We start from the raw sequence: 22,968 nt of genomic DNA, 5'->3' as shown, positions 1-22,968 counted from the left end.
ACAAATATCTCGTAAAAGAAAAGTTCAGGATGCTTTCCCTGGGCACCCTACTTCCCATGATTCAGGAAAACGATTGGCTATGCTCTCTGGACTTGAAGGATGCCTACACACACATCCCGATACTGCCAGCTCACAGACAGTATCTGCGATTTCAGCTGGGCACACATCACTTCCAGTACTGTGTGCTACCCTTTGGGCTCGCCTCTGCGCCCAGGGTGTTCACAAAGTGCTTGGCTGTAGTAGCAGCAGCACTTCGCAGGCTGGGGGTGCACGTGTTCCCATATCTCGACGATTGGCTGGTGAAGAACACGTCCGAGGCAGGAGCCCTGCAGTCCATGCAGATGACTATTCGCCTCCTGGAGCTACTGGGGTTTGTGATAAATTACCCAAAGTCCCATCTTCTCCCGGCGCAGAGACTCGAATTCATAGGAGCTCTGCTGGATTCTCGGACGGCTCGCGCCTATCTCCCAGAGGCGAGGGCCAACAACTTGTTGTCCCTCGTCTCGCGGGTGCGAGCGTCCCAGCAGATCACAGCTCGGCAGATGTTGAGATTGCTGGGCCACATGGCCTCCACAGTTCATGTGACTCCCATGGCCCGCCTTCACATGAGATCTGCTCAATGGACCCTAGCTTCTCAGTGGTTTCAGGCTGCTGGGGATCTAGAAGACGTGATCCACCTGTCCACGAGTTTTCTCGAATCCCTGTATTGGTGGACGATTTGGTCCAATTTGACTCTGGGACGTCCTTTCCAAATTCCTCAGCCACAAAAAGTGCTGACCACGGATGCGTCTCTCCTGGGATGGGGAGCTCATGTCGATGGGCTTCACACCCAAGGAAGCTGGTCCCTCCAGGAACGCGGTCTACAGATCAATCTCCTGGAGTTGCGAGCGATCTGGAACGCTCTGAAGGCTTTCAGAGATCGGCTGTCCCACCAAATTATCCAAATTCAGACAGACAACCAGGTTGCCATGTACTATGTCAACAAGCAGGGGGGCACCGGATCTCGCCCCCTGTGTCAGGAAGCCGTCAGCATGTGGCTCTGGGCTCGCCGTCACGGCATGGTGCTCCAAGCCACATATCTGGCAGGCGTAAACAACAGTCTGGCCGACAGATTGAGCAGGATTACTCCCGAGTGGTGCGCCAGATCTTCCAAGCGTGGGGCACCCCCTTGGTGGATCTCTTCGCATCTCGAACGATCCACAAAGTCCCTCAGTTCTGTTCCAGGCTTCAGGCCCCCGGCAGACTGGCATCGGATGCCTTCCTCCTGGACTTGGGGGAGGGTCTGCTGTATGCTTATCCTCCCATACCTCTGGTGGGGAAGACTTTGTTGAAACTCAAGCAAGACCGAGGCACCATGATTCTGATTGCTCCTTTTTGGCCGCGTCAGATCTGGTTCCCTCTTCTTCTGGAGTTATCCTCCGAAGAACCGTGGAGATTGGAGTGTTTTCCGACCCTCATCACGCAGGACGAAGGGGCTCTTCTGCATCCCGGCCTCCGGTCCCTGGCTCTCACGGCCTGGATGTTGAGAGCGTAGACTTTGCCTCTTTGGGTCTGTCAGAGGGTGTCTCCCGCATCTTGCTTGCTTCCAGGAAAGATTCCACCAAGAGGAGTTACTTCTTTCTGTGGAGGAGGTTTGCCGTCTGGTGTGACAGCAAGGCCCTAGATCCTCACTCTTGTCCTACACAGACCCTGCTTGAATACCTTCTGCACCTGTCTGAGTCTGGTCTCAAGACCAACTCTGTAAGGGTTCACCTTAGTGCAATCAGTGCATACCATTACCGTGTGGAAGGTAAGCCGATCTCAGGACAGCCTTTAGTTGTTCGCTTCACGAGAGGTTTGCTTTTGTCAAAGCCCCCTGTCAAGCCTCCTACAGTGTCATGGGATCTCAATGTCGTTCTCACCCAGCTGATGAAACCTCCTTTTGAGCCACTGAATTCCTGCCATCTGAAGTACTTGACCTGGAAGGTCATTTTCTTGGTGGCAGTTACTTCAGCTCGTAGAGTCAGTGAGCTTCAGGCCCTGGTAGCCCAGGCCCCTTACACCAAATTTCATCATAACAGAGTAGTCCTCCGCACTCACCCTAAGTTCTTGCCAAAGGTCGTGTCGGAGTTCCATCTGAACCAGTCAATTGTCTTGCCAACATTCTTTCCCCGTCCTCATTCCTGCCCTGCTGAACGTCAGCTGCACACATTGGACTGCAAGAGAGCATTGGCCTTCTATTTGGAGCGGACACAGCCCAACAGACAGTCCGCCCAATTGTTTTTCTTTTGATCCCAATAGGAGGGGAGTGGCTGTGGGGAAACGCACCATATCCAATTGGCTAGCAGATTGCATTTCCTTCACTTACGCCCAGGCTGGGCTGGCTCTTGAGGGTCATGTCACGGCTCATAATGTTAGAGCCATGGCTGCGTCGGTAGCCCACTTGAAGTCAGCCTCTATTGAAGAAATTTGCAAAGCTGCGACGTGGTCATCTGTCCACACATTCACATCTCATTACTGCCTGCAGCAGGATACCCGACGCGACAGTCGGTTCGGGCAGTCAGTTCTTCAGAACCTGTTTGGGCTTTAGGATCCAACTCCACCCCCCGAGGGCCCTGTTTGTTCTGTTCCAGGCTGCACTCTCAGTTAGTTGGTAAATTTTTTAGGTCAATCTCAGTTATGTCCTCGCCGTTGCGAGGCCCAATTGACCATGGTTGTTGTTTTGAGTGAGCCTGGGGGCTAGGGATACCCCATCAGTGAGAACAAGCAGCCTGCTTGTCCTCGGAGAAAGCGAATGCTACATACCTGTAGAAGGTATTCTCCGAGGACAGCAGGCTGATTGTTCTCACAAACCCGCCCGCCTCCCCTTTGGAGTTGTGTCTTCCCTTGTATTGTCTTGCTACATACTGGACTGGCCGGCTCGAGCCGGTTTCGGGCGGGAAGACGGCCGCGCATGCGCGGTGCGCGCGGGCGCGTGAGGACTAGCAAAGGACTTTGCTAGTGAAGATTCCGATTGGAGGGGCTGCCGTGGACGTCACCCATCAGTGAGAACAATCAGCCTGCTGTCCTCGGAGAATACCTTCTACAGGTGTGTAGCATTCGCTTTCTCCGAGGACAAGCAGGCTGCTTGTTCTCACATGTGGGTGACGTCCAACGGCAGCCCCAGATCGGAGATCTTCCTAGCAACAAACGTTTGCTAGCCCTTACGTGCGCATGCGCGACCATCTTCCCGCCCGAACGCGAGCGTGCTCCTCAGTCTTCTTTTTTCTGCGGCTCAGGACGGCTGTTTACGGTGGTTCTGTGCCTCAAGAAGACCCCTCGTGCGTTTTCACCGCTTTTTTTCCTTTTGGAAAGTGTCGGAAAGCAGTCCGATTGTGTTCTTGTTAAAAAACAAAAAACTTTTCCTCTATTTCTTAGTTTTGCCCCGTTAAGTTTTCTTTCGTTGTCGGAAGTGGCCTTTTTGACCGCCCGTACGGGTTTTTCCCTGTTTTGGTGCTATCTTTTTGGCATCATCGCGAATTGTGATTTCGCCGGCGTGATTTTTTCCGCCCATGTCCTCGAAGCCTGGCAGCGGCTTCAGGAAGTGCACACGGTGCAGCCGGATAATTTCACTCACTGATAGGCATGTTTCGTGTCTTCAGTGTCTGGGGGCTGGTCATCGTCCCCAAGCCTGCACGCTCTGTCTTCTCTTGAAGAAGAGGACCCAGGCAGCAAGATTGGCTCAGTGGAACCTTTTGCTTGGAGCCTCGTCCGGTACTTTGATGCCCGCGGTACCGAGGTCATCGGAGGTATTGATGTCGTCGGAAGGTGCATTGTCATCCGGAGCGCAGGTGAGGGCTGTCTATTCCGCTGCTGGTAGCGGTGAGCCCTCGAGTAGGTCTCCGCCTTTCTCGAGGCTCCTGCGGTATAGGCCCCCCGGGATCGACCTGCTTCGGACCCGGCCCCGAGGAGGCGTTTGGATTCAGCATCTTTCTCTTCGGTACCGGGAGGTTCCGGTGACGTGCTTCGAGCGAAGGCAAAGAAGCACCGTCATCGGTCGCCTTCCCGTCATGGTAGCGAGAGCTCCAGGACGCCGAAGGATTCAGCACCTGCTAAGCATCGACGCTGGGAGGACTGCTCGCCCTCCATACAAGAGATGTCGATGCGCTGTACCCCGGACAGCCCGGTACCGCCTCCACGCCCCAGGCAGATTTTGAGCTCGTCGCCTGTACCGGCCCCACTGCCTTCCTCGACAGCCGCTTTGAACGAGAGCCTCCGTGCCATCCTTCCAGGGATCCTGGAAGAGCTGCTACGCCCGTCCGCTCTGGTACCGGGGGTGCTTGCGCTGCCGTTGAGAGAGGCGGCGGCTGGCTCCTCACCTGTCTCCTGTCCCGGTACTGCTTGCGGTACTGGCCTCGGTGACATCCCAGGCTGACTCCCCGACGAAATCGATGGAGGGAGCTTCATCGTCGCCGGTGCGGGAGTCTTCCTCTCGGCGTATCCACTGTGGGCAGGTTTCCACGCAGTCGAGACGGGCCCAGCTTCGGACTGAAGTTCACGAACTGGTGTCCGATACCGATGGTGAGGCCTAATGGGAGGCAGAGGAGGACACAAGATATTTCTCTGACGAGGAGTCTTGCGGTCTCCCCTCTGATCCTACTCTATCTCCTGAGAGGCAGCTTTCTTCCCCCGAGTCTGTCTTTCACGGCCTTTGTCCGAGAAATGTCTACGGCCATTCCCTTCTCTGTTGTTACGGAGGATGAGCTAAGGGCCGAGATGTTCGAGTTTTTGGACTATCCTTCGCCACCTAAGGAATCGTCCACTGTACCCATGCACCATGTCCTCAAACAGACATTGCTGGCGAAAACTGGGCGAAGCCGTTATCTAATCCCCACATTCCCAAGAAAATTGAATCCCAGTATCGGATCCATGGGGATCCAGAGTTGATGAGGACCCAGTTGCCTCATGACTCTGGTGTGGTGGATCTGGCCCTTAAGAAGGTCAAGAGTTCTAGAGGGTACGCTTCAGTGCCCCCGGGCTGTGACTCTAGAACCTTGGATTCTATTGGGCGGAAGGCCTACCATTCTGCAATGCTCATTTCCAAAATCCAGTCATACCAGCTCTATACGAGCATTCATATGCGGAACAATGTGTGGCAGTTGGCAGACTTGGTGGACAAAGCTCCCTTCTGAGCAGGCCAAGCCTTTTCAGCAGGTGGTCAGGCAGCTGAAGGCGTGTTGTAAATTCCTGGCCAGGGGTGTTTACGATTCTTTTGATGTCGCATCTAGGGGTGCTGCTCAAGGTGTGGTGATGCGCAGACTCTCATGGCTGCGTGCCTCCGACCTGGAGAATAGACTCCAGCGGCGGATTGTGGATGCTGCTTGCTGGGGGGATAATATTTTTGGAGAAAAGGTTGAACAGGTGGTAGAGCAACTTCACCAGCGGGACACTGCTTTCGACAAATTCTCCCACCGGATGCCTTCAGCCTCTACCTCAACTGATAGACGTTTTTATGGGGGAAGGAGAGGACTGTTACCTATTCTTCTAATAAGCGTAGGTACAATCCTCCCTCTCGCCAGCCTGCTGCTCAGGCTAAACCCCAGCGCGCTCGTTCCCGTCAACAGCGTGCGCCTCAACAGGCCCCGGCAGCTCCCCAGCAAAAGCAAGGGATGGGCTTTTGACTGGCTCCAGGAGAACATAGCTGAAATCAAAGTGTCTGTGCCGGACGATCTGCCGGTCGGGGGGAGGTTAAAATTTGTTCACCAAAGGTGGCCTCTCATAACCTCCGACCAGTGGGTTCTCCAAATAGTCCGGCTGGGATACTCCCTCAATTTGATCTCAAAACCTCCAAATTGTCCACCGGGAGCTCAGCCCTTCAGCTTCCGCCACAAGCAGGTACTTGCAGAGGAACTCTCCGCCCTTCTCAGCGCCAATGCGGTCGAGCCTGTGCCACCGGGGCAGGAAGGGTTGGGATTCTATTCCAGGTATTTTCTTGTGGAAAAGAAAACAGGGGGGATGCGTCCCATCCTAGACCTAAGGGCCCTGAACAAATATCTGGTCCGAGAAAAGTTCAGGATGCTTTCCCTGGGCACCCTTCTTCCCATGATTCAGGCAAACGATTGGCTATGCTCTCTGGACTTAAAGGACGCTTGCACTCACATCCCGATACTGCCAGCTCACAGACAGTATCTTTGATTCCGTCTGGGAACACGGCATTTTCAGTATTGTGTGCTACCCTTTGGTCTCACCTCTGCGCCCAGGGTGTTTACAAAATGCCTGGCTGTCATAGCGGTGTCTCTACGCAGACTGGGAGTGCACGTGTTCCCTTATCTCGACGATTGGCTGGTGAACAACACCTCCAAAGCAGGAGCTCTACAGTCCATGTAGATGGCTATTCGACTCGTGGAGCTACTAGGGTTTGTGATAAATTATCCAAAGTCCCATCTTCTTCCAGTACAGAAACTAGAATTCATAGGAGCTCTGCTGGACTCTCAGACGGCTCGTGCCTACCTCCCCGAAACGAGAGCCAACAATCTCCTGTCTCTCGTTTCCTGGGTGCTGGCGTCGCATCAGATCACAGATCGGCAGATGTTGAGATTGCTCGGCCACATGGCCTCCACAGTTCATGTGACTCCCATGGCCCGCCTTCATATGAGATCAGCTCAATGGGCCCTAGCTTCCCAGCGGTACTAAGCCGCTGGGGGCCTAGAGGACGTAGTCCTGCTGTCCACGAGTTTTCTCCAATTCGTTCATTGGTGGATAATTCAATCCAATTTGACCCTGGGATGTCCCTTCCAAATTCCTCAGCCACAAAAGATGCTGACTACGGATGCGTCTCTCCTGGGGTGGGGAGCATATGTCGATGGGCTTCACATCCAAGGGAGTTGGTCCCTCCAGAAACGAGGTTTACAGATCAATCTCCTGGAGTTGCGAGTGGTCTGGAACGCTCTAAAGGCTTTCAGGGATCGGCTGTCCCAGCAAATTATCCAAATTCAGACAGACAATCACGTTGCCATGTATTACATCAACAAGCAGGGGGTACCGGATCTCGCCCCCTGTGTCAGGAGGCCGTCAGAATGTGGCTTTGGGCTCGCCGCTACGGCATGTTTCTTCAGGCCACGTAACTGGCAGGCGTAAACAACAGTCTGGCCGACAGGTTGAGTAGGATAATACAACCTCACGAGTGGTCGCTCAATTCGAGAGTGGTACGCCAGATCTTCCAAGTGTGGGGCATCCCCTTGGTGGATCTCTTTGCTACTCAGGCCAACCACAAGGTCCCTCAGTTCTGTTCCAGACTTCAGGCCCACGGCAGGCTAGCGTCGGATGCTTTTCTCCTGGATTGGGGGGAAGGCCTCCTGTATGCTTATCCTCCCATACCTTTGGTGGGGAAGACTTTGCTGAAACTCAAGCAAGATCGAGGCACCATGATTCTGATCGCTCCTTTTTGGCTGTGCCAGATATGGTTCCCTCCTCTTCTGGAGTTGTCCTCTGAAGAACTGTGGAGATTGGAGTGTTTTCCATCCCTCATCACTCAGAATGAGGGGGCGCTTCTGCATCCCAACCTTCAGTCTCTGGCTCTCTCGGCCTGGATGTTGAGGGCGTAGATTTTGCGTCCTTGGGTCTCTCCGAGGGTCTCCCGTATCTTGCTTGCTTCCAGGAAAGATTCCACTAAGAAGAGTTACTGTTTCCTGTGGCGGAGGTTTGCCGTCTGGCGTGACAGCAAGGCCCTAGATCCTCGCTCGTGTCCTACACAGACCCTGCTTGAATACCTTCTGCACTTGTCCGAGTCTGGTCTTAAGACCAACTCTGTAAGGGTTCATCTTAGTTCGATTAGTGCATATCATTACCGTGTGGAAGGTAAGCTGATCTCGGGACAGCCTTTAGTTGTTCGCTTCATGAGAGGTTTGCTTTTGTCAAAGCCCCCCATCAGACCTCCTACCGTGTCATGGGATCTTAATGTCGTTCTCACCCAGCTGATGAAACCTCCTTTCGAGCCACTGGATTCCTGCCATCTGGAAGGCCATTTTCTTGGTGGCGGTTAGTTCAGCTCACAGAGTCAGTGAGCTTCAAGCCTTAGTAGCCCAGGCTCCTTATACTAAATTTCATCATAACAGAGTAGTCCTCCGCACTCACCCTAAGTTCTTACCGAAGGTGGTGTCGGAGTTCCATCTGAACCAGTCAATTGTCATGCCAACATTCTTTCCCCATCCTCATACCCGCCCTGCTGAATGTCAGCTGCACACATTGGACTGTAAGCGAGCATTGGCCTTCTATCTGGAGCGGACACGGCCCCACAGACAGTCCGCCCAATTGTTTGTTTCTTTTGATCCCAACAGAATGGGAGTGGCTGCGGGAAATGCACCATATCCAATTGGCTAGCAGATTGCATTTCTTTCACTTATGCCCAGGCTGGGCTGGCTCTTGAGGGTCACATCACGGCTCATAGTGTTAGAGCCATGGCAGAGTCAGTGGCCCACTTGAAGTCAGCCACTATTGAAGAGATTTGCGAGGCTGCAACGTGGTCATCTGTCCACACATTCACATCTCATTACTGCCTCCAGCAGGATACCCGACGCGACAGTCAGTTCGGGCAGTCAGTGCTCCAGAATCTGTTGGTTTAGAATCCAACTCCACCCTCCATAGGCCCTTTTTTATTCTGTTCCAGGCTGCACTCTCTCTTAGTTGGATAAGTTTAGGTCAATCTCAGTTATGTCCTCGCCGTTGTGAGGCTCAATTGACCCTGTTTGTTGTTTTGAGTGAGCCTGGGGCTAGGGATACCCCACATGTGAGAACAAGCAGCCTGCTTGTCCTCAGAGAAAGCGAAAGCTTACATACCTGTAGAAGGTATTCTCCGAGGACAGCAGGCTGATTGTTCTCAGCAACCCGCCCGCCTCCCCTTTGGAGTTGTCTCTTCCCTTGTCTTGCTATTTATTGGACTGAGGAGCACACTCGCGTTCGGGCGGGAAGACGGTCGTGCCTGCGCGCGCGAGGGCTAGCAAACGTTTGTTGCTAGGAAGATCTCCGATCTGGGCTGCCGTTGGATATATATATACACTTGATGGTACTTGAAAGTCAAGGCCCCTGTACCTGATGTTTCTTTGCTTGGATTTCACAGCTCCAAAAGCAGAGATGGCTCCATTTTTCCCTTGCTTCAAGGACCCCAAGAAGCATGATGCATTTGGATCTGCAATGAGCCTTTCTTACCAGAATAAAATGCTCACTCCTAGTGAGATTAGAGGGAATGTCTGTGAGGAAGCTGGCAGCAAGCTGAATGCACAACCTCTGAAGCCCAGGTAAGGGATGAGTCCATTTGAAGATTGTACAGACATGAGACCTGAGAGCAAAGCTTATGCACTGATTATTATTATTAGTGCAGTATAGAAGGAAAAGGACACATTTAATTTTTTCTGTCAGTACCCTGATAGCCTATTATAAATACTGGTATTGTTTTAGTGTCCTTCTGTCTGTCCTTCCCTTATCCTTTTGATCCTGTCTGTTTGTCCTGATTTAGAGTGTAAGCTTTTTTGAGCAGGGACTGTCTTTCTTCTTCATGTTCAATTGTAAAGCGCTGCGTATGACTGGTAGCGCTATAGAAGTGATTTATAGTAGTAGTAGTAGTAGTAGTATCCTTTCTAATCTGCCTTTCCAGGTACAACTGAGGGACTAAACCTTATGGGGGTAATTCTATAAGAGGGTGCCTCCTTGTAGGCAACCCAATGCCGCACGGTGGAAGCCTGTTCTATAATGGCACCTGGGTGCCCAGATTCCATTTTAGAATACTAGTGTAACTTGGTATTGGTGCACCTTACATTTAGGTGCACAAAGTTAGACTAGTCATAGACCTGGTGTAACTGCGGGCACCCAAATGCAGCAAAGGCACATGTAAGTTACTGTACTCTTAAGTTATGTGCACAAGTGGCAGCCCTGCCCTTGCTGCATTTACGCACTATTCCACTTAAGCATGCCCTTACAGAATAGTGCTTAGGTGTTTTGCTTCCACTTATGCGTGTTAAGCGTACCCTTACCAGTGAAACTGGTAGTATTGTATACACTCATGTGCTGCATAAATGTGGGCACCCCATTTCAGAATTGCCCTTTATGAAGAGAGCTGGTTGACACACAGACCTTTAATTTTTCAAGCTAAAGATCTCTTTCCAAACTAACTTTTTCTCGAGTTTTTCAGACTATTAAAAAGGAATTTTTTTTTGGCTCAGTTGACTGTGTTCTATCAGTAGATTTCTGGACCATTCCTCATTTTACCCTCTTATTCATGCTTTTGTTATCATCCGTATCGACTATTGTAACTCTGTTTACCGTTAAATTCCCTCCTATCTTCTTCGCCGCCTTCAGACTCTCCATAACTCAGCTTCATGTTTTCTCTGTCAGGCTAAACGGTGGGATCATGTTTTATCTCTTCTTATTCAATTGCATTGGTTACCTGTTCGTTATAGATTCTGGTTTAAAATTTTATGTCATGCTTACAGGGCTTTGCATTTGGGTTCTCCTTCCCTTGCTTCTGTCCCTCTTCCCTATACTCTGGCACAGTTGTTACAATCTTTGGATTCTCATCGCCTGGTTCTTCCTTCACCCAAACATGCCCACTATGAGGCCACTCGGCATTCAACCTTTTTTTCTTCCCCCCCCCCCCCCCCGGGAATAATTTGCCCCCCCCCCCCCCCTACCTGCGAACAGAGTTGGACATTCTTTAAGCATATATTCCATATCATCAAGCTGATCAATCCATAGACTGGTGGGTTGTGTCCATCTACCAGCAGGTGGAGATAGAGAGCAAACTTTTGCCTCCCTATATGTGGTCATGTGCTGCCGGAAACTCCTCAGTATGTTCTCTATCTCAGCAGGTGGTGGTCACACACAGCAGCAGCTCTGGCTAGGCCTCCAAGCCTAATCCTTAGGTTTTGTTGAGGCCTGGGGTTGAGGGCTCTTTTGAGCAAGTGCAAACCTGGTGGTGCCAGGTCCCTCCTTTTCTCCCCCCTCCCGCTGGCTCCGTTTAAAAAAAAAAAAAAAAAATTTTTAAACGTCTTTAAAGGCGTTTAATTCGACGTTTCTTTAAACGTTCATTGCAGCTACTCACTGGGACACCAGTTCGTTACAGCTCGGAGCGGCAAGCAGGTAATTTTACCTTTTTATAGCGGGCAGGGGGTTCCCCGATTCTTCTCTTCGTGGCAATGGCGTCGGAGGGCGAGGGCGCAAAGGGTCGCTCCCCGGATCGCTGGAGCGCTTCTAGAGGGGATGCGGGGGTTTTACAACCTGATTCGCCCTTGATGGGTGATAGTTTAGTGACCGATGAATGTCCCGGTCGTTCCTCCGGCGTGGCGGTTTTTTCCCGCCATAAACGCCCATCCCCCGCTCCTCGCCTCCGCCATCTTGGCCGGCCACGCGGCTCGGATGGCTTCTTCAGGGCCGCCCTTGAGGTTGGAGACATTAATGCCATGAACGCCCTTAATTTGGGCGACGGCACAAAAGCGGCTAAAGTTAAGCGCCGTTCTTCCCGCGCGGCTCCTTCACGGAGTTTCGCGCCGGACGCCATTTTGGATGCGCAGCATGTCTCTCCCCCGCTATTGCGAGCGCCGGTTGAGAGTGCGTCTAGGGCTGTTGCCCAGGCTGCGGAAGTGCACAGTCTGGGGGGTTTCTCCCCCGAGTTTGTTTTGCTGCTGCATCAGGCTTTCCTCATGCAAAACGCTGCCCCTGCTCCCTCTTCTGATAAAGAGGTTGAGGTTCCCAGAGGTAAACGCCCTCGGGTTGATTTCCAGGCCTTGGAGGACTTTTGTCTCCTCCGATGTAGATGAGGGCAGCGTGTCTGAGGTCTCCCAACGATCCTTTGCGGATTCCTTGGAGGAGATAGATCCCCGCTCGGCTGGAGCGGATGACCCCTCTGCAGCGCGGCTTTTTAGCCCAGAGGATTTGCCCAACCTGTTGTTACAGGCCATGGACACTTTGAAGATTTCCTCTCCGGAGGACGTCTCTCCCTCAGCCCCTGTTGGCTCTGCCATTATGCTGGGGACGAAGCGCCCGCCTAGAACCTTCCACGTGCATGATGCCATGCACACCTTAATTGCGGCTCAATGGGATGTCCCGGAAACGAGCCTTAAAGTGGCTAGGGCTATGTCCCGCCTCTATCCTTTGGCTGTGAGTGAACGTGAGGCCTATCTGTGGCCTACCGTGGATTCTTTAATCACTGCGGTGACTAAGAAAACGGCGTTGCCGGTGGAAGGTGGCACGGCCCTAAAGGACGCCCAAGACAGAAGATTGGAGGCGGCCTTAAGGTCGTCCTTTGAGGCAGCTGCTTTAAGTTTGCAGGCCTCAGTTTGCGGCTCCTATGTGGCCAGGGCGTGCCGGACTATGGTGCAGCGGGCTTCCCCCTCGGATCATTCCTTGAGGGCTGATTGGCCGGCCATGGAATCGGGCTTAGCCTATTTGGCAGACTTGCTGTATGATGTCTGGAGAGCCTCAGCTAAAGGCATGGCTCAGACAGTCTCTGCGCGGCGGTGGCTTTGGCTGAAACATTGGTCTGCTGACCACGCCTCTAAATCCCGCCTGGCTAGATTGCCTTTTAAAGGCAAGCTGCTCTTTGGGGTCGAGCTGGACAAAATCGTGACCGATCTCGGCACGTCTAAGGGCAAGAAATTACCAGAGGTCAGGGCTCGGGTTAGTACTCGTCCCGATACCTCCAGAGGACGGTTGCAGGAAGCCCATCGGTACCGCCCGGGCAAGTCGGGTTCCTCTGCCCCCTCTTCCTTCAAGAGGAATTTCTCCCCCAAGCAGCATTCCTTTCGCAGAGACCGCCGTCCCGGAGGTGCTCCCTCCGGTCCTCCCCCAGGGTCTCGTACCCAATGACGGGGCCTTGGTCCACGCCCCAGTGCAGATTGGAGGACGGCTGTCCTCGTTTCTGGGCGAGTGGACCACTATAACTTCAGACGCGTGGGTGCTGGAAGTCATCAGAGACGGCTACAAGCTAGAGTTCTGCCAACCCTTAAAAGACGGGTTTGTACTCTGCAAGTCTCCGGTCAAGCTGTGGTAGTGCAGCAGACCTTGGACAACCTGATCCGCCTGGGTGCGGTCGTTCCGGTGCCAAAAAATCAGATTGGCAAGGGACGTTACTCCATTTACTTTGTGGTTCCAAAGAAAGGAGGTTCTGTCCGGCCTATCCTCGACCTCAAAGGGGTCAATCGGGCCTGGAAAGTGAGGCACTTTCGCATGGAGACTCTCCGCTCTGTTATAGCGGCAGTGAAGGCAGGAGAGTTCTTGGCTTCCTTGGACATCAAGGAAGCGTACCTGCATATTCCCATCTGGCCTCCTCTCCAACGCTTTCTGCGTTTTACAGTCCTGAGACGACACTTCCAGTTCAGAGCCCTCCCTTTCGGGTTGGCTACTGCTCCGCGGACCTTTTCCAAAGTAATGGGGGTCATAGCGGCCTTCCTGCTAAAGGAAGGAGTACAAGTCCATCCTTATCTGGACGACTGGTTGATCCGAGCCCCCTCTTATGCAGAGTGCGGCAAAGCTATGGACCGGGTAATTGCTCTTTTGAGGTCCCTGGGATGGATCATCAACTGGAAGAAGAGCCAGCTGCGCCCGACTCAGTTCCTGGTGTATCTGGAAGTTCGATTCGACACCCAAGTGGGCAGAGTGTTCCTGCCAGACAATCGGATTGTCAAGCTTCAGGCTCAGGTGGACTAGTTCCTAGTAGCCTCTCCTATTCGGGCTTGGGACTACGTGCAGCTGTTGGGCTCTATGACGGCCACGATGGAAGTAGTGCCCTGGGCCAGGGCTCATATGAGACCACTACAGCTATCTCTGCTGCTGCGCTGGACTCCGATGTCGGAGGATTATGCTGTGCGCCTTCCCGTGGACCCAGCAGTGCGCAAGGCGCTGAGCTGGTGGACGCAGACAGACAAGTTGTCTGCAGGATTGCCTCTGGTGACCCAGGAGTGGATTGTCGTCACGACAGACGCCTCTTTGATGGGCTGGGGAGCCCACTGCTTGGGAAGGACAGCGCAGGGGCTCTAGTCTCCTGCAGAGGCAAGTGGTCTATCAACCTCCTGGAACTCAGAGCCATTCGGTTGGTGTTGTTGGAGTTCATCCCGGTACTGGTGTTGAAGCCAGTACGGGTCCTGTCGGACAATGCCACGGCTGTGGCCTATATCAACCGCCAGGGAGGTGCCAAGAGCGCCCCTCTAGCCAAGGAGGCTATGAGTCTTTGCCAGTGGGCGGAAGCGAACCTGGAGCAGCTTTCAGCGGCCCACATTGCCGGAGTCATGAATGTCAAGGCGGACTTTCTCAGTCGCCATACCTTGGAGCCCGGAGAGTGGCAACTATCTGCTCAGGCGTTCTTGGACATCACGAAGCGCTGGGGCCAGCCGAGCCTAGATCTGATGGCGTCATCGGCCAATGGCCAAGTGCCGCGCTTTTTCAGCAGAGGACGGGACCCTCGATCCCTGGGAGTAGATGCTCTTCTCCAACAGTGGCCGACACAAGAGCTCCTCTATGTGTTCCCGCCCTGGCCCATGTTGGGCAGGGTGCTAGACCGGGTGGCAAAGCATCCCGGCAGGGTAATCCTGGTGGGTCCGGATTGGCCCAGACGTCCCTGGTATGCGGACTTGTTCAGGCTCTCAGTCGACGATCCTCTGCGGCTGTCAGTGGAGCAGGGCCTGTTACATCAGGGTCCCGTGGTGATGGAGGATCCCTCCCCCTTTGGTCTTACGGCCTGGCTATTGAGCGGCAGCGTCTGAGGAAGAAGGGCTTCTCAGACAAGGTCATCGCCACTATGCTGAGAGCGAGGAAGCGCTCTACTTCTACTGCTTACGCCAGGTTTGGCGTATCTTTGCAGCATGGTGTGAAGCAGGCTCACTTTCTCCCTTCACTGCTCCAATTTCTTCAGTGTTGGCGTTCCTGCAAGAAGGTCTGGAGAAAGGCCTGTCGCTCAGTTCCCTTAAAGTCCAGGTAGCGGCTCTGGCTTGCTTCAGGGGCCGCCTGAAGGGTGTTTCCCTGGCTTCGCAGCCAGATGTGGTGCGCTTTCTCAAGGGAGTTAATCACCTGCGCCCTCCTCTGCACTCAGTGGTGCCTGCGTGGAATCTCAACCTGGTGCTAAGAGCATTGCAGAAGCCGCCTTTGGAACCCTTGTCGAGGGCATCTCTGAAAGACCTGACGTTGAAAGCAGTCTTTTTGGTGGCTATCACTTCAGCCAGAAGAGTTTCCGAGCTCCAGGCGCTCTCATGTCGAGAGCCTTTTCTGCAGTTCACTGAGGCAGGAGTGACTATTCGCACAGTGCCTTCCTTCCTGCCCAAGATTGGTTCTCGCTTCCATGTGAATCAGCAGCTCTGTCTCCCTTCCTTTCGTAGGGAGGACTACCCAGAGGAGTACTCTGCTCTTAAATATCTGGAGGTGAGACGAGTCATCATCAGATACTTGGAAGTGACCAATGATTTCCGGAAATCGGATCATCTGTTTGTCCTGTTTGCAGGTCCTCGTAAGGGTCTGCAGGCTGCTAAGCCTACAGTGGCAAGATGGGTCAAGGAAGCCATTGCAGCGGCTTATGTGGCCGCGGGGAAGGTGCCGCCTATCCAGCTGAAGGCTCACTCCACGAGAGCTCAGGCGGCCTCGATGGCAGAGGCCGGATCCGTCTCCTTGGAAGAGATATGCAAGGCGGCAACTTGGGCTTCGGCTCATACATTCTCCAAGCATTACCGTTTGACTGTGGCTGCACGGGCGGAGGCCCGGTTTGGAGCTTCAGTGTTGAGGTCAGGGATTTCTATGTCCCGCCCTGGGTGAGTACTGCTTCGGTACATCCCACCAGTCTATGGATTGATCAGCTTGATGATATGGAAGGTAAAATTATGTATAATCATACCTGATAATTTTCTTTCCATTAATCATAGCTGATCAATCCATAGCCCCTCCCAGATATCTGTACTGTTTATATTCTGGTTGAATTTTAGGTTCAAGTTTAGCCTTCAGTTACTTCAGGAGGACTTCGTGTTCAAGTTCTTCTTTCACTTGGATTCTTCAAGAGTTGAGACGAGTTTGTGTTACAGTGAGCTGCTGCATTCCTCTCCCCTCCGTTTTACGGGGCTGGATTGAGACATAAATTCTGCCGGCACTCCCTCCCGCTTCGTGCGGCTGTAGGGCAGCTTTGTACCCCTCCCGCTTCGGCGGTGTTAGGGTCAGTCAGCTCCTCCCGCGGTTGCGGTTGCAGGATAAGCCAGATCCCCCCGCATCGGCGGGTGTGGTGTCCCTCCCCCGCTCCGCGGGGATGAGCTGGACGGATTCCCCTCCCCCACTTGTGTGGGGATGAGCTGGGTTAATTCCCCTCCCCCGTTTCGGCGGTGGTGAGCTGGGCAGAGTGTCCCTTCGTGGGTGTAATTCTCTAAGTGCTGAGTCCTGCGGATGGAGCTTTGATATCGACATACTGAGGAGTTTCCGGCAGCACATGACCACATATAGGGAGGCAAAAGTTTGCTCTCTATCTCCACCTGCTGGTAGATGGACACAACCCACCAGTCTATGGATTGATCAGCTATGATTAATGGAAAGAAAATTATCAGGTATGATTATACATAATTTTACCTTATTTGAATGGCTTTTGGTATTCAGTTACCTTTGGTTGCAAAAGGATCTGACATTTCTGCGATGCTTTCATAGTCAGTAGTGAAAATTAGGACTAAGGTGTACACTTGGTGTAAATGTGGTTTGACTGTTTTGCTCTGTTCTATAAATTATGGTGTTTTTCTATTGATTATGATTTTAGTTTGTAAATTGCTGAGACCTGTAATAGAACTGGCGGGTTATCAAGTACTAAATAAACATAAACATTTACACCAACATCTGCAGTTCAAGATATGTGGGCCACAACTTTCAGGGTGCCAGTGGCTTTATCTAATATGTGTCACTTCACTGTTAATTGCATGCTATTGCGTTGTTACATGTGCATGTCTTGCATTATGCATCTCTGCGGAGGACTCTACTCTCTATTTGCCTGTATCCTGTCTACATTTACCTGTATTCGCTCTACATTTCCTTTTTAGGTGTTTGTTAGCATTGAGAGATACCTATTTGTAGATGGTTAGTCCATCTGTCTCTTTAGCTGGCCATCCATCCTTCTGTATGCATAGTGTAGCTCAAGCACAACCAAAGCTATGTGTAGTGAGAGAGAATGCTTTGACCCTTTCTCCCAAGCTAAAGGCAGAAGACTGTGTGGCAGGTGAAGACCTTGGGCCCCGCCTGTCATGCAAGAGTAGAAGGTAGAGAGGAAGGGGGGAAAGGAAGCAAGGTTGAGTGAACTCCTCCACCCTACCCCCAGCAGTCCAATCCAACCAAATGTAGTTGTGTCCCTCCCTGTAGCAGCCATGGATGCATTCATATTTCCCTGCAGTGTTCTTTTAGTTTCCCTTAGACTCAGTCAGCCCCCTGCCACTCACAACCTCATTCATGCAACACCCCCAAACTCTTTTAAACCCATGTTCACTTAATCAGCCCTTCCACCACAAATAACTCCCCCATCCTCTCACTGACTGACTCAGCTTAACCTTCTACTCATAATGCTAACACACACTCATTCATTGACACCCCATCCATCACTATCCCCCATACATTTACTTGATCTTTTTCTTGCCACTCAGAAACCCCTTACATCCACTCACTCAGTCCCCTGCTGTTGATCACCTCTCAATTAGAGACCTGCATGGGAACGGGGTTTTGTGGGAATCCCACTGCAATTTGGTGGGAATTCCCTTCAGATATGTGGGGTTCCTGTGGGGATGGAAGCAGTTCCTGCGGGGTTCTTTTAGGGATGGAAGCAGGTCTGCGGGGCCGTGGGGATGGAAGCAGCTCCTGTGGGGTTCCTGTGTAAGCTGCACCTGCACCAGCCTCTCACCTACCAATTATAAAGTTCTTTGATTGCCGCTGTGTCCTCCTCCTTCTCCTCCTCTTTGCTTTAACACCGCGATGCGGAAAGTCTTCCTTTAATCCTTTGTGCTCCCGGGCTGATGAGCAGGCCTCAGCTCTGACACAGGCATGAGCATCACAGGTCACCTGATCTACTGGTTGCGTGTATGTGGCCAAGGATGTTTGATAACAGAAGATGGCATGATGTCACAGGGCTGAAGCCAGTCTCCATCCAAGGAAGTTTTAATTCTCCCCAGTGCAGCTGTCATCATCTTGGTACATCCAAATCAATGAAATTAATAGGGTGATAAGCTCCACCTACTGGCTTCAGCCCACATAATGGGCCAGATAGACTTATGCCATCTCCTTGCTTGTGGTGACTTCTCAGCACGCAGTACCAGCGAATCAGAGATGAGTCATACATGTGCGCATCAGAGTGTCCCAAGTTCTAGCTTCTGTACCTTCCTTACCTGCAGTGCTGCGGCTCTAACCCAGAGAGAGACTGAGAGAGCTGACTGGAATTTTTTTTAGGTACCATTAAATTCTTGTCAGGACGGGTTAAGTTCTTGTGGGGATGGGTGAGGACGGGTTAGATTCCATCGGGGACGGGTTAGATTTCTGACCCCGTGCAGCTCTCTACTATCAATCTACTTTCACTTTGTCATACTCTGCACTCATTTGGCCCCACAATGCACTAATGTTTCCCAACCACTTGATCACTCAGCCCCCTCTACATTTCTTAACTTTCCTGCCATTCATTCATTCATTCATTCATTCATTCATTCATTCATTCATTCATTCATTCATTCATTCATTCATTCATTTAATCTCCCTGCCAGTCTCATCTGCACCATCCTGTCAGCCATTATCTCACAGTGAATGACACCTTTGTGCAATGCATAGAACATGCATTTTTCTATTTGATCTCTGGCTCACATCATGTTTCTTTTGCAACCTAGCACAGTATGGTCCTCCCAAAACAATAACAACCCCCCCCCCCCCCCCCCCACATAATGTGTGTGTATCTCTCTCTATCTACATCTATATATCTATATATATATATATATGTGTTTGTATATATATATATATATATATATATATATATTGACGTCTCAGTTTTGTTTAAGATCTTGTCCTACCTTCTGACATCTGAACCCATGCTGGTCCACTCAGAGAACATAGAGATAGTTATGATAGTTCTGAGAGGTTATTACATTTGTTTATCCCTAGAGGTGTGTATAATAGTGTTTGGTTATATGATATGAAGTCATTGCATTTCAAAGCTTGCTCCTTTCAATATTAAGCTGACTACAGTTGCTTATATTGCAGGACTGTATTAGAACGATAGAGACTGCAAAGGTGATTCCTGGTTGGATCGTGCATTTGATCCATCAAGCTTGCTTTTGTTGGTGGCATTGCTGACTGGAGGTTTTAGTTGGTTGATTTCTTATGTGGTGCTGACTTCGGGCTAGCTGGCTGTTGCACTTGCCTTTGCAGGACTCTTGTGGCCTTGGGACAGTAAGGTCTGCATTTGGACCCCAGTCTGCAGCTGCACTGCTAAGAGCTTATTAGCAATATTTGTTAGATTGCAGTTGCTGTTGATTGTTTCTTTTCTAATGTGCTTGCTTATTTGCTTTCAGGCAGTTATATCCCATCTGGGTTGGGAATGTGACCGCCAGGATATCGGGAGCAAATCTTAAGTTGCTCTTTGAACCGTAAGTCTTTTATGCAGCAAGAAATGTGAGGCATGCAAGAATGTGGGGAAGTACCTCACATTGGTGGGGGTAAAGAATCTGAAATTTTTTTTTCAATTTTAAAGTTGAGAAGGGATTTGTCCCCAAACCTCAGACCATCAGAGCGTTTTGGCCACCTGCTGGATAAGACCCATTTCCTGATCTCTAAGGCAGTTCCTGATCTCTAAGGCAGTTTCTTAACTCTGCTTCTCAAGATCCACAAGCATATCTGCTTACTAACCTTACTGGACCAGGTGTATGCATGCAAATTTATTGGAGTATTCATTGTGGATATTGTTTTGTGGCCTTCAAGGCCCAGCATTGAGATCCTCTGCTCCAATTCTAGAGCACCTGTTCTTACACTGGCAACAATGTTGTCCATTCTCTGTCCCCTCTGGATCCTGGGTGGGTGATTGTTTGCTTTGTTTAATTACTCCTGGAGATGGAACTGGCCTTTGTTTGGCTACAGTGCCATGAGCCTTCATTCACAGCTCCCTGAGATTATTTTCTGTATTTTACATCCCTTAGCCCAATCATTTTTCTCGGTGTCTGTGGTCAGCAGCTACAGACTGCACCTCCTTCAAGAACATGGCTAATAGGAACCCAGTCTGGCCACTTGGGGAGTGGTGTTAGTTGGGACTCCCTTCTTCCAGAGGCTGCAAGTACAGTCTCCTCAGCAACCCCGACCTCATCCTGAGACGCAGCATCCTGGCCTGTGAATTAAACCCAAATCCCTCTGCATGGCAGTACTCCGTTTTGGTTACCAGGCTGGCCCTGGGGTAACCATTTTTTCCACTGATTTTGGGGATGTTTGTAGGGGGATGTTTGCAGCTCTTGATAACATTTGAACAGTGAATTTTGTGATGACTGGCGCAAAGTGATGGTGCCTGCTCCTCTTTCTAGCTAACTTGATTCTTTGGTGTTGCAGGTTTGGTCATATCCATTCAATCCGAATCCTCTATGACAGAACATGTGCCTTTATAAACTTCAGTGACAAAGAGGCAGCTGAGAGAGCTTTCTTGGCTCTGCAGGTAGGAAGGCTGCGTAGCTCTTTGGAAACATAACAGTGAACAACAGCAGAAAAAGGCAAACTGGCCTATCCAGTCTGCCCAGTTATTCTGTCCACAGTTGTTAAGCTTGCAGTCATAGAGTGTAAGGGCCTGTAAGATACCTCTTCTTACCCAGGACAGTCTTTGTTTTCCTCCTTGGTATTGGATGGCTGATCCCCAGTTAATTCACTCTGGCATTCTTCCCCTTCCATGTCCGCACACAAATCTTTATAATAATCTAAGTCGGTGTTTTTTTGAACCTGGAACTGCAACTCAGTACTGGGTTGTAGGATATCAGTGGCAGTGGATCACAGACCCTGCCTGGCAAAAAGGAGGAGAGAAAGTGCAGCACATGGCAAAACATTTTGCCACTATCTCTGAACTCTGCATCTCTCTCATGGAGTTTGAGTTAAGTAATGTCCATATTTCTGCACTGGTTTTGTGATGATAGTTGAAAAATGCAGGTGTACTGGCACTCCATGGCTTGAAATGACTGAGCTGGACAGAGCTAGCAGGTATGTCAAAGAAAGCAGAGAGTAGTAAGAACAAGAAATAGGGATAGGGTACGTTGTATGTGTATTTCACTGGGCACTGAGAAATAGGGGGCTCAGTGAAATAGGGAAAGGGCATGATTGCATGTTTATTTCATTGGGCCCCCAAGAATAAAGATTTGAAAACCCAATGATCCAAAGAGCCATTATTACTAGCACAGCCATTGTTCAAACATTTGACTTCCTAGGTCCCTTGAAAAGCCTTCTAAACAGACCCAGCTGTGTGTGTTCTGTGTTTGTGCTGGACTTGTTTACTTAGTAGAGTACGTGCTGCCTTCCAATCAGACCTAGCAGCTACACTGATTGTGTCATCATAGCTTGATCTAAATCACTCGAACCTCCCCAGCCCTCTGCATAAACTGTTGGACAGATCCAACTATGTGAGCACCTGTGTTTCCACTGGGGCTTCTAACTTTTACAGAACTTTGCCACCTACCAGCCACACCCAACTTGTAGTTTGTTCTGTCATTGCAGCCTGCCAGAGAAACCTGACTTTCTCTGAGGAGAAGCAGGACATGCTGTTTTCACATGTGGGTGATGTCATCCATGGAGCCTGGTACAGATGCTGCTCAGCGTGTGCCTGCCCACCCGTGTGACCCACGCGGGACCCTCAGTTTTGTTTCTTCTATGAAGCTGTTCAGACATGGTTTGCCTTGTTTCTGATGTGCAATTTCACTGAGTATTTCTTTTTTGGCCTACCTGCTCTTAGTTGCTGTGAATAGAATAGAATTTTTATTTATACACTGCTTTATCCAAAGCGAGTATACAAAAAAAACCTCCACATATAATAAAAACAAACATGAAGAACTTCAAGGGCAGTAAAAGCTAAAGTGGTAGGAAAACAATATATCTGACAAGTGTATGTCCATAAGTCCATTACTGCAAAATCGGGAAGTCATAAAAAATTCTACACCAAATAAGTAATCTCTCAATATCTTCTTGAAAGTCACACTCTGAGCTTCAATCTTCAAGTGCAAAGACACCTAATAATACAATCTTCAAGCGTGACACCTACTTTCTTTTCATTTTCTTCTGTCCCCTTATTGTTTTAGAGTTTGTTTTTTGGCAGCCACCTTAGGCCAATGCAGTTGAACCTTTTCCACAGGGGGAAGAAGGGAAAGGATTCTATTCCAAGCACATATATGTGCCCAAAAGGTGTGGGGGGGAGGGGGGGATACCATCCCATTGTAGACCTGAGGGCCCCAAACAAATACCTGGTCAAAGAAAAGTTTTTAAAGTGATTTCCCAGAGCACCTTTCTTCCCATGATTCAGGAAAACAATTGGCTATGGATTGAAAGGGTGCTCACAGTCACATCTGTATATGTCCAGGTTTCAGGATATATCTTAGATTTCAAGTAGGGAAACACCACTATTAGTACCATGTTGTGCCGTTTGGCCTTGCGTCTGCTCCCAGAGTGTTTACAAAATGTATTGCAGTAGTCACAGCATCACTACACAAACTGGGAGTGCATGTGCTTCCCTATCTGGATGATTGACTGGTAAAAAGCACATCAATAGAAGGTGCTCAAGGATCAGGGTTTGGAGCTAACTACCCAATGTCCCACCTGATAGACATAGTTCAAGCTCAAGTCTACCTTTTTCAAGTAAGAGCGGATGCACTCATTTGCATCATTTGTCAAGTTTGTAGTAGCTAGCAGGTCACAGCTTGGCAGACGTTGAGGTTGTTAAGCTGCATGGCCTCCACTGTGAATGTCACACTCATGGCATACCTCCATTTGTGAGGTGCCCAATGGACTCTAGCTTCCTAGTGGTGTCAG

General features: G+C 50.6%; 1 protein-coding gene across 1 annotated transcript in view; it reads left to right on the top strand.

Annotated features, from left to right (window-relative positions):
* Window positions 1-22,968, top strand: part of TTC31 (tetratricopeptide repeat domain 31) — a 188,098-nt gene that overhangs the window by 139,352 nt on the left and 25,778 nt on the right. Inside the window, exons 14-16 of the mRNA XM_030190890.1 lie at window positions 9,074-9,251; window positions 19,497-19,571; window positions 20,518-20,620. Coding sequence (XP_030046750.1) covers window positions 9,074-9,251; window positions 19,497-19,571; window positions 20,518-20,620 — 356 coding nt within the window. The remainder of the gene's footprint in view (window positions 1-9,073; window positions 9,252-19,496; window positions 19,572-20,517; window positions 20,621-22,968) is intronic.

Source organism: Microcaecilia unicolor, chromosome 2, assembly GCF_901765095.1.
Source record: "Microcaecilia unicolor chromosome 2, aMicUni1.1, whole genome shotgun sequence".
NCBI lineage: Eukaryota > Metazoa > Chordata > Amphibia > Gymnophiona > Siphonopidae > Microcaecilia > Microcaecilia unicolor.
This window is presented reverse-complemented; position numbering and strand designations above follow the sequence as displayed.